This window comes from Petaurus breviceps, unplaced genomic scaffold (genome assembly GCF_028583685.1).
Source record: "Petaurus breviceps papuanus isolate PSGF00001 unplaced genomic scaffold, PetGlider_PUasm1.0 76, whole genome shotgun sequence".
NCBI classification, from domain to species: domain Eukaryota; kingdom Metazoa; phylum Chordata; class Mammalia; order Diprotodontia; family Petauridae; genus Petaurus; species Petaurus breviceps.
In genome coordinates, this window is record NW_027186473.1 from 40,640,672 (window position 1) to 40,653,334 (window position 12,663).

General features: G+C 39.4%; 1 protein-coding gene across 1 annotated transcript in view; it reads right to left on the reverse strand.

The window, feature by feature from the left end:
* SLC7A11 (solute carrier family 7 member 11) overlaps positions 1 to 12,663 on the reverse strand; it is a 122,214-nt gene that overhangs the window by 74,617 nt on the left and 34,934 nt on the right. The window contains exon 5 of the mRNA XM_069105378.1: positions 5,200 to 5,299. Coding sequence (XP_068961479.1) covers positions 5,200 to 5,299 — 100 coding nt within the window. The remainder of the gene's footprint in view (positions 1 to 5,199; positions 5,300 to 12,663) is intronic.

Here is a 12,663-nt window from a genome sequence, read left to right on the forward strand (position 1 = left end):
TGATATTTACTAGCTCTGTGGGTGTGGGTGAATATCTTAACTTCTCTGTACCTTAATTGCTTGAGCTCCAAAAAGAAGGGATTAGACTTAATGTCCTCCAAGGTCCCTTTCACTTTTTAATCTATACTCCTATAACTCCAGAAAAGCAACAACAAAAAATCAATTAAGAGCCAGGAGACAAAATGCCTTAGACCATTAACCCTTTAGAGAAGGATAAAGGTGTGACTAGATAGAAAACCTCTACAGATTTCTTCCATTGCTTTTTTTTTATTTTATGAACTGCCAAGTCACTTCTGGGTAAAAACAATAAAAAGCTTAAAAACCTGAAGAGAGTCAGGTGCTTATTTCAGAGACAGCATGGATGGGGCAGGCAATGGAAACTAGCATCTATTCCACATGGAGATCAGGAGGGAAGCAGGTAAGGAAGCTCTCCCTGCATTCACAGAGGGAAGAAGATGAAACATGGAAAGGAATCAGGGAATAAATGTAATGTTTAATGGGGGTTTAATACTGAGAGGAGACCCACTTTGGCCTCCTAAACCGAAGTTACAGTTTCCCTTTGCACAAGGAGTATTTAATGACTCCAGAATCATGGTGGTTAATAATAATTATAACAATAATACTTAGCATTTATAACTATACAAATACCTACTATGTTCCAGAGACTTTACAAATAATACCTCATTTGATCCTCACAACAACCAAGACAGGAATTCTGACTTTGGAAAGTTGGGGATTGGAGGGAGATACCTACATGTGGTTGTTATGACATTCAAATGAAATATTGTGGATAAATTTCTTTGCAAACCTTAAAGCTCTCTGGTAATGTCTGGAATTGTTGTGCTTGTTACTACTTTGCCAAAATATTCAGAAATCCGCACAATTTCATCTATATGCTTCAACATTCAGGTAGAGACCACTATTTTGAACATTTCTATATCTGTGTAAACTACTCTCCCCAAGTAACTCTATTTTCTATGGATCTAGAGTTAATATGACCTGGATTCTAATCCCAACTCTTGCTACTAATCACTTGTATGAATTTGGTAAAGACTCTGGGTATCAGTTTTATCATCTATAAGAAGAGGAGATCGGATGAGATAGCTGTCCTTCTACTTCTAAACATATGGAGCTATGACTCCATATGTTCTCTAGCCCAAAAGTAAAATAAGGACTGATTTCTGTTTAACAATCCCAGAAGTCAAACATTCAGACACTCTTGATGTAACGAGTAAGAAGGTAAAGCCTGAAAAAGTTACAGCAGTAAGAAAGGATTTCTTAGAACATTGCAGGTGACATGAGAATGTCAGTAAAGGAGATTGCTTCAAGGTTAATGCACATACTTGAATAGCAATGAAAAAATATGCCCTCAGAATACACAAGCAAACATTTCACAGCCAGTGCCCTGGGAGTTTGACACAATTCTTCCAACATACTGTAGTACTTTTGTTAGGAGACCTTCCCATTACAAACCCAGATTAAGCAAGGAAAGCTTTCTTTCAGGACCTTCTGCCTAGAGAGGATTAAAAATTTTAGCAATCAGCTATAAACTCCAAAAGGCATTCCTAGAGTCACTGGAGTCAGCTTTTAAAGTGAGAAGGAAACTTAAGGATTCCCCTACTCTAGTGCCTACATTTTGTTAAGGGGGAAACTGAGATCTAAAGAAAGGAAGCAACTAACCCTGAGTCTTACAATGAGCCAGCACCACTACTATTCCTATCATTGACCCTTATGTGGAGAAAAGCTGGGTTTCAAAGCCAGATCATCAGACTACAAGATTCATGTTTCCTCCTCCCCCCCACCCCATGCCTAACTGTAGCTGGAGTGGCCTCTGTTCTGTCCTCCTTTCAGTCCTCAGACCCTCCCTACATAAAGAAATATGCACATTGCCTCTCACTATCACCACAAAGTGTCCCTATACCAAACATACCACATGAGTGATTATGTACTGTATTTCTTTCTTTTATTCCTAGAACATATGATTTCCATATTTCCATGAGATTTGTGTTACACTTTCCATTTATTTGTCTGGACAGTTCCCAGAGGGACAGTGTGGTACCCCCTCAGGAAAGGGTGGAAAGAAGTACTAGATTTGGTATCAGGGGACCTGGATTCAAATTCCACCTCTGCTATTACTAAGTGGATGACCTTGGATAAGTCATAATCTGTCTTGGCCTCAGTTTCTGCATTTATACAATGAAGGGATTAGACTGGATGAATTTTATGTCCTTTCCAGCTACCTATGACCCACCTATGAAAAGTGTTCCACAAACTTAGACACATTATAAAAATGCCAGTTTTTATTACTACCTACATACCTGTTATTTCTCCCTCCTCTCCCAACCCCAGTAGAATGCAAGTTTCTTGGGGGCAAAGTCTCTTTTATCTTTTTCTCAGTGCTTTGTCCATATGTTTGTTGAATTGAATTGAACTGAATCTTATCAAAATGGATGTAACCAATGACCATAAGAAAATGTGTGTGCATATATATATATATATATATATATGTATGTATGTATATGTTTATGTATATATACCGTGTTTCCCCGATAAGACCTATCCCGAAAATAAGCCCTCCCCTTACTGTGTAAGATTCCTCTAAAATAAGCCCTCCCCCGAAAATAAGCCCTATTGATATTGCTACTGTAGTGAAGGTGATCCCCTGCGCTACACGCTACATTACGGTACCCTCTGTATGCACCTTCCCCACCCCCCCCCGGGTGAAACGCACGCCCACGCTCCAAGCTGCATCCAATCAGAGCTGCAGCAGTGAGCGCGTCATCCTGTTCTTCCCCAGTGATTTGCTTGCTGGTACATTTTTTTGTTCACATTTACCTGTTTATTAAAATTGCTGTCAATGTTCATTAAAATAAGCCCTCCCCTGAAAATAAGCCCTCTGGTGTTTTTCTGTCCAAAAAAATTAATAAGACAGTGTCTTATTATCGGGGAAACACGGTACATATACACATACATATATACATATTTGACTTTGGAATGCATTATGCATGTTTTTCTCAGGACATGCAACTTGCGGATAATGTTTGACTAATCATACTGCATAAATCTTAGAGCTGTATAACAATGGAAAGAATAGTGAGCACCCTGTTAGTAGAGGTGTTCAAGCAAACACTGGTGATTATTGGTTAAAAGAGGCAGGAGGCCAGGACAGTTAGGTGGTGCAGTGAATAGAGCTCTGGCCCTGGAGTCAGGAGAACCTGTGTTCAAATTCAGCCTCAGACACTTGACACACTTAATAGCTATGTGACCTTGGGCAAGTCACTTAACCCCTAATTGCCCTGCCCACCCCCTCCAAAAATTTAAAAAAAGAAAAAAAAGAGGCAGGAGGTGAAATTGTATCATCTCCAAAGTTCTATGAAAACAAAATAAAATCCCAATGTCAATATTTTTTTTTTTTGCTTTTTGGAGGGGGAAAGGCAGGGCAATTGGGGTTAAGTGACTTGCCCAAGGTCACACAGCTAGTAAGTTTCAAGCGTCTGAGGCTGAATTTGAACTCAGGTCCTCCTGACTCCAGGGTTGGTGCTCTATTCACTGAGCCACCTAGACACCCCTCAATGTCAAATATTAAGATTAATTTGGACACATCAAATGTCAATGGAGTCAGGCAGTTCAATAGGAAATCTGGGGCAGGGGGAATCCAAACTCAGTGTAAAATTTTTTGCCAAGGTCAAAGTCCATCCAGCTCACTCGGGAGTTGACCGTAGCGGCTTTTATGTTTACAGACTCTTATGTAATCTGTTGGACTCACCTGGCATACTCCTAGAAATACACATGGATGATTTTTCCCTATTTAGTCTTACTGAAGTAAAATAGACCGGGGGAGAGGGAAAGAAGAAAGGGATTTTATCTGTGATACTTGTTATTCAGCTCTGCTAATAAAATAATAAATACAAAGTCCCATGTCATTAACCACATTGTTGTCCTTGTGAGAAGTGCTTGAAAGGCAACATTTCGGTGATAAATGAAGTCTCTAATCAGTTTTTGTACATGTTTCTATTTCCAGGTATTTCAGAAACTCGTCCAGGTACTTTGAAGCAGAATCGGTCTGTCCTATAGAACTGAGCTTATTATCTCAGTTTCTAGTCCCTGTCTTTGAATGTCATCTTACCTCTTGGGAGTCTCTGACTGATTTCTTAATCTGAAATATTTTCCTTTCTCATGGGAACGTGAAGAGAATTAATCAGTATAAATGACTCTTGAGAAGCTCAGATAAAAGATATTTTGACAAGCAAGGTATTAATATCTATTAAGAATAGTTACAGGTAGTACACTGGACTTCGAGTCAGGAAAGTCTGAGATCAAACCCTATCCCTGATACTTAATACCTGAGTCACCCCAAGCAACTACTCGGAAACTTTCTGAGCCTCAGAAAACTCACTAACACTCTATGTGATCTGCATTCCTGACGGAAATTCTCCCACCGACAAAATCCGAGGTTGTCAGCATTGATGGTGGAACTGTTTCTCCTTCTCTGCCCCAGCTTGTCTCAACATTTAAAGATTAGGGATTTCGTGGATGGTAAGGCATTCCCATTGTTTCCAGTTTTTGCTGCTGTTGTCCCTTTCCCCTCAAGTCCTTAGGCCATTGTTCTCCTTGACTCTCTCCCTGAAAGGCCCGCCTTCCCATCTTCTCCTGTTGAGTACTTTGTTCTAATTTTCTGATGCACTTATCATGTAACATTGCATATTACCCTTCTTGAAAATAAGCTCTTTGAAGACAGTAATGATAATTTCTTTAAATGTTTTATTCTCCAACATTGCACAGTGCTCTCTGCAAAGAGTGGGTACTTAATAAATGTTTGCATTGATCTAATGCATTCCTAGTCTTGGAAAAATGGCATTTACTCATAAGCAAACCACATTGTTGCTTAATCTTAGGATATAAGGGTAGAAAGGGGTAAGGAGCTAAGGGAAGCAGTATCCCTGGCTCCCACTCTGTACTACTTCATTCTAAATAAAGAATAAATACAGAGGCAACTAGGTGTCACAGTGAGTGGAGCAAAGATAGGGCCCTGGAGTCAGGAGGACCTGAGTTCAAATCCAGCCTCAGATACTTATTAGCTGTGTAACACTGGGTAAGTTACTTAACCCCAATTGTTTTCCAAAAAAAAAAATTAAATAAAATATTTAGAAACAAATACACATAATGGATGCAACCTACAAAACAGAGAAATCAACTTACCAGCCTGCATATGCATACATTCCATAATAAAAAGCCAAGGGTAATCTCATAATACTGGCATCATTTCCTGAAAAGGCATCTCTAAAGTGCTGGGTTTGACCTAGAAAATCAAATTAAAAAAATAATTATATGGATTGTTAAATAGCCAAAAAAAAGTTATTTTTGGAGAAATAGTTTGGCATAATGAGTAGAGAGAATGCCAACCTCGGAGGAGTCAGGAAGCTTTGCCCTCAAGTCTTGATCCCAGGTATATGACCCATGAACAAGTTAACTTAACCTCCCAGGGATCCAGGCAGCTGTGGAGAACTATAAATTATTGTTAGCCTATAGAATAATAGAATAGAATAAGTTATAGTTAGAATATAGAGTTAGAACCTGTATTATTGGAGGGAGTTTCCAAATAACACCAGAGTTCTCCAAACTAAAGAAAATCATAGGCCCAGAACAACACTAACACTAAAGGGTGTTAACTACTTAACTAACTAGTTAGTTAACTATTTTAATAACTAATTAATTTTAATCACTAATTACTCAGTGAGGGGAGTAGAACCAGGAGAACACTGTACACCTTAATAGTCACATTGTGCCATGACTGACTTTGTTAAATTTAGCTCTTCTCACCAATGCAAGGATCTAAGACAATTCCAAAAGACTCATGATGAAAAATGTTGTCCACATCCAGAGAAAGAATTATAGAATCTGAATGAAGATCAAAGCATACTGTTTTTTTTTTCCTATTTTCTTTCTCGTGGTTTTCCCCTTTTGTTCTGATTCTTCTCTCACAACACAACTAATGTGGAAATATGCTTAACATGATTGTACATGTATAGCCTGTATAAGATTGCTTGCTGTCTTGGGGAGTAGGGACGGGAGGGAGGGAGAAAAACATGGAATTCAAGTTCTCATAAAAGTGAGTATTGGAAACTATATATGTAATTGGAAAAAAATAAAGTACTATTAAGTGGGGGGAAAGAAGAGAATATTACTCAATTATGGCTCAAGCATAAACATTTCTAATTTTTTTACAAACATTTAAAAAGGTAATATTCCTAAGCAGAAGTTCCCAAGCCACCTAGACACCTAGCACTGCCCCTTATTTGAGTATATTGAATGAGGCAACAGTGAGGTGGAAGGAGCTTTGAAGGTAAATCCTAAGACCTGGATGTGTTTCACCTCTATGACACACTTCCAGTTTGACATTGCAAAAAATATCACAATCTCTCTGGGCCTCACTGTCTTGATCTGTAGAATTAAGGGGGTTATAATGGATGAACTCTGGGATCAATTCCATATCTAAGTCTATGGTCCTATGACAGCTGTTGACACTATAAGTTAATAGTGCCTAGTTAGTACTTCAACTCTTGCCCCACCATCCATGCTAGGAAACAAGAGCCAAATTGGAACAGACCATGAGGTTTCAGTCTCATAGATCCAGAGCTGGAAAGGACCTCAGAGGTCACCTAGTCCATAGAAGTCAAACACACAAGGCGCAGAAACACTCCTGAGTACAGCCAGAACCAGATTAAAATATAACTGGGAAATATTTAACAAAATAAATAAAAATACAATAGAACATAAGGTAAAAATGTTAACTTTCCAGGTCAAAGAGTCCAGCAAGGATCCTTAGGTATGGTTTAATGACTCTATTGTGTCTAGTGGCCTATTTAAATTCTAATTTGACACCATTGATCCAATCACCTTATTTGCAGATGAGGTAACTGAGGCCTATGGAAATTCAATAACTAGTCCAAGGTAATACAGGTAGCAAAAGTCAGAGGTGGGATTTGAACCTAGGTCCTATGACACCTGGTGATCTCAGATGAATGGAGAAAAGTTAGCAGCAGATAGCCAATATTTTCCCCCAATGGCAAAATACTGGTACATATTATATTTTATTACATATTAATAATATTATATCCTATTATATCACATTATATTATTATATCATATTATTTTTATTATTGAAAATTTAAAAGTATCACTGTCACTTTCTCTCCCCACCCCCAGAAATTACTCTTTGAACTTATTACATACCTATTTAAATGTGTGCCCCCTCCCTTTCTTCCCTTTCCCCTCTGTCTTCTCCTTTAGAGTAGAATTGAAGCCCTTGAAGTCAGAGGCTGTTGAATGAAGATAATAACAGCACCTAGCTCCTAGGGCTGTTGTTAGGATCAGAGGAGACAGCGGTCATAAAGGTGCTTAGCACAGTGTAAGCTCATAGTAAGTAGCACTAAGTATAAATGTTAGCTATCATCATCATTATCATTTACTTGTATTTATTTTGAATCCCCATTGTCTTATATGTGGCAGAAATCTAATAAATGTTTGTTGAATGAATTTTTTAATTGAATGAAGTTAACCAAGACCTGACAGCCTATATATAAATCTATAAAATTCCTTTGGGGCATTTTAAGCACTTCAGTCCAGCTCTGGCCACCTACCTTTCCTGGCTTATTCCTTACTACTCCTTTGCATATACTCAACATTCTGGCCAAACTTGTTACTCACACACAACATTTTATCACCCATGTCCATGCCTTGGCACAATTTGTCCCTCATGTTTGGAAGAGATTTGGAAGAGATTTTTACTCCACCCTGTAGAATCTCTAGCTTCCTTCAAATCTCTGCTCAAGGGATAATTCCTATATGAAGCCTTTTCTGATCACTCAAGCTAATAGTGGTTCTCCCTATTCATGCCCCCTCAAAAGTAAAAAAAACAAAAACAAAAAAATTGGTCTTATATTTATTTAAGTGTGTTTTTTTAATATATTTTTATATATTTGTATTTAGGGGGCAGCTAGGTGGCACAGTGAATACAGCACCAGCCCTGGAGTCAGAAGGACCCGAGTTCAAATCCGCCTCAGACACTTAGCACTTACTAGCTGTGTGACCTTGGGCAAGTCACTTAACCCCAACTGCCCCTCCAAAGAGCAAAATATATATACACACACATATATTTGTGTTTATATATTTATATGCTTGTTTTTACTTAGGTCTGCATGCTTGTTGTTTCCTGGACACAATATAAATTCCTTGAAGGCAAGAACTGTCTCATTTCTGTCTTTGCACTTGTTATGGGAATGGGAATTTAAGATATTCCCTGCTCCTAGGCCCTTTGATAGGCTTAAGTGCACCTGGATCCTGTGGCAGGATGCTGGATTTTCAGGAATGATTTTTGATTAGGCAGTGGGTAAAGAGGATTGTTACATTCTCTGAGCCAGGAGGCTATATAAACCCTGATGTGAGGCTTTGTTTTGGGGCTCACTTTGAGAAGTGTTGTGTGATTTAACTAGACAAGACTCTGGGAAGCTGTCGAGCCCCCCAGCTTTGAAAACCCAGATGTTGATGCTTCCCTCTCAGGTAACTGACTAGGTATGTGTATCAGCAATGCCATATTCACAATGCCTATAGAGATTACAAATATGCTGATATAATTATCCATCACAAAATACATCAGGTTTGCCATTTGGGGAAATAAACTAGAAAATTTATTAAGATACCAAAAGACTGAGTCCCAAAACCAGAAAGTGAAAGCCATCAGAGTAGTTATGATATTGGCACAGGTAGATAAAGTAGAAAGCACCCACATTTTCAAGCCTTTAAAACAGAACAGGCTACCTCAGGCAAAGGTCCTCTTCTCCCCACTCACAGCAACCACCCAGCATCCGGGAAGCGCGCTCCCAGCAGCTCCGGCCCCTGGCAGTCCTCAGCAGGAGTCCTTAGCAGAAATTCTGGCTAAGTCAAAAAGGGCTTTGCGCTGCCACTGCCTCTGCTGCTGCTGCCTCCGTCGCCACCACCGCCAGCCACCACAGGAACGCTAGCTTGGCTTCCGCTTCCTCTTGCTCCACCCCTTCCTGCTACGTCAACAAGTCCAATGGGGCATGGAAGATCTTTAAATCCCATAACCCTTACAGGGTGCTAAGTGTCTGAGCCCGGATTCGATCCCAGGTCATCCCTACTCTGGGGCCAGTACTCTTACTTGCTGTGCTACCTGGCCGCCCTGGATGCCCTTTCTCTTGAGAACTGAATACAGATTTCCTGTTCTTACCTGAAGACACCTCTTTTAATTTTTGAGTAGGGGATTTTGGGAGTCCCCACATCCCACACAATAATGATTACTAAGAAAAATAATTTTTCATAAGTGGTTTACCTTTTCCTTCTCCAGCTCATTTTATAGATAAGGGAACTGAAGCAAACAGGACTAGATGACTTGCCAGGGTCACATAATTAGTAAATGTCTGAAGGCAGATTTGAACTCAGGAAGATGAGTCTTCTTGATTATAGCCTGGACTCTATCTACTGTGCCACCTAGCTGCCTCACAGAAAAATAAGTGGGGGCAGTGAGCTCCCAGGACAATGCCTGAGCATGTCTGCTACATTTATAAACTCTCCTTGGGGGATAAACAAATCAGTTCATGTTTAAGGGCAAATGGAAGAAAATAAATGCATCAAGCAAATACTTTATTAGGGAAGGGGAATCATGTATTAAGAGCTAAAAGGAACTTCAGAGGTCATCCAATTCATTTCCTTTATTTTAGATGAGGAAACTTAAACCCAAAGAGGTTGGGACCTGCTTAAGGTCACACACATAGAGAAGTGGCAGAACCAGGGGCCTGAACCCAGTCTTCTCTCAACTGTACTGTGGCCGCTCTAATCTCACCAGTCTCTATTCCTTTAAAAGGAAATGTTGGGGTTTCAAATGTTGAGGTTAAGGGGTTCTCAGGACCCCAAAATACTGACATGCCAGATCCTGCCCCAATGAATTCAATCCAAGCTTTCATTCAGTCAAAGAAAAACAGCATTTATTAAAGATTCACCTTACTGGGTAGGCTCTTAAAGAGCCTAAGCATTTGTGATGCTTGTCAATACAAGCAGGACAGATTGAATTTCAGTTATATTGAATCTGAGCACCTCCATGGAAGAAAGATGGATCTTATATACAGAAAGACTATGGGAGGGAACTAGTGTGGCCAAGTAGTCTGGGGTGACTAGAGGAGGGGTTTAGAGAGGGTCTTGAGAAGGAATCTAGGGACAATCTAGAGGTCAGATTCCAGGAACCAAGAGAATGGGATCTTGATGGGATCAAGGTTGGGAAACAGTCTGAGGCAATCCAGAGGTAACAGAGGAATGAGGGCTTATCTAAATTAAGGGCATTTAGGATTTAGGGATGAAAAAGCCAGATTAAGTGGGAAAATTCAGGGAGAATTCAAGGTGGGTGTTTCCCAGGGCCCATGGACAAATGGGACTCAAATTCTTTTGGGGTAAAGGGAAAAAAGATCTCAGTTTGGGCCCTTACCAAATCAGGAACACCTGGATGCTGCAGGAATTCAGGCTAGCAATGCCAGGGATGTTCCTTTATGAACTTACTTGCTGATCCCGCACTTCAACCTAGAATTGAGACTACCATGTAGAATGGTCCCTAGTTAACAACTTCGCCCACATAATAGTTGGTATCATCAACATTAATAAATCATCCCTGTCTTATTTCCCTCTAAGACAGAAATTCTAGCTAATTCTGAAGAGGAACACACTGTTTCATGTCAAGCAAGAGTTTACAATGTTCCTTCTTGTGATATTCATTGGGAAAAACATCTGAAGGGAAACTGATGCCCCCAAAGCTTCAACCACTTCTGTCTAACAAGTTAGGTCAAATAAATACCCATTAAAATGATACTTTAGGCAAAGGTTCCAATGGCGACCGTCTACCATGACTCTTTCTATCCACCTACAAAATCAGAATGTAAGCGTTATTCTTCAGGTTTCATGCACTTAACACAATGTTTGTTATATAAGAGGTGATCAACAAATGTTTATTGACTGACTGACTGACTGACTGACTGACTGATGAAAGAGAAAAAAATCCTAGCATGGAAACTGCACAACCATAATTAGGGTGTGGAGATTAGGGGTCTATTTTAGGGAGTTGATATATAAACATTCTTCCTTCCTGATGTAGTCTGGAAATTGCCACCTTTATATCTAGTGAATGAATGAATAAATGAAAAAGACCTTACTAAGCACTTATGTGAAAAACTGTGCCAAGTGCATAAATAAAAAAGTAAGACCATCCCTGCTTTCGAGAAGCTCCCATTCTAACAGGGGAGACAATACATGTGGAAAGTTTCAGCTACAAGTTAATGGAAAACTGCCTCATCTTCCTCTGCCAGACTGTACTATATGGCACAATCCCACAGGTTATTGGGAGAAACAAGTGGAATTTGGAAAATTTTCAAAAATAGATGTTTTGGAGTCTTAAGGATATTGACATAGGCTTCCTCTTCCTCCTTGGAAATGGACTAGATTTTTAGTAATCTGGCATTGATATGAGACAGCAGTGACTCCTATGAATGGAATCAGTGATGGCTATTTTTAGATACTGATGGAGCTTCATGGGGCCTGGAGAAGGCACGTTTTGTTCCAGACTTTCTACTCTTGCTTTGGATACTTAGGCAAGCCAATTAATTTCTATGAATCCATTTTTTTTTCATTTGTAGAATATATATAATACTATTTGGAAAATATTACCTCAAAGGTTTGTCATAAGGTTTATATCAGATGAAAGTATTAACATGCTTTGGACAATTTAAACATACTATATAAATGTCAGGTGGTGATAGCAGCAGTTCATTGTTAGGGATTAGTAAGCACAGCTCTAGGACTGGGAGCTGGAAGTCTGAACCAAAGGCAGGAAGTCATGACCATAAACATGACTGGAGAGCTTTCAGCAGTATGGTGGATCTTGTTGGTCTGAACTCTTACCAATCAGGGGTGAGTAGCCATTAGCTCTTTCTAAACTTTAGGGTTCCTGTTGTTAATTTGTAACAGTAATGAAAACACCAGCTGTGGCCCTCGGTTCTTAATTTTCTTTCTTTTTTTCTTTTTTCAGTGGTGTTAAGTGACTTGCTTAGGGTCACACAGCTAATAATTATCAAGTGTTTGAGGACATATTTGAACTAAGGTCCTCCTGACTCCAGGACTGGTATTCAATCCTCTTTGCCACATAGCTGCCCCTCTTCAATTTTTTTCAAAGGATCTTGTAATTTGTTGCAATGGTTTCTGGCTTCCTTCTGATATTAACATTTATTTCCCACATGAATCATATGCAATGAATACTTTTCCACACACTTGACAAATTTCAAGATGCTTTTCATCATAATATGAATACATCAACCAGGAAGATAGTAAACCCATATCTTACTAATAATCAACCTATGCTCAGTGTGTAATCAGTAACAAAGTTACCAACCAACCACCACAACCAGTCTCTTCTTTCTTTATTGGAGAATGAGAAGCCACTTCTTCAGTTTCTAGCTCAGCACCCAACCCCTTGCAGGATGAGATTCAAACCTATTTCATGGATTAAAAAGATTAACAACCCTTGCCCTGGTTCTTTCACTTTCTCCTCTAGTGAGAAGATATAGATAGATAGATAGATAGATAGATAGATAGATAGATAGATAGATA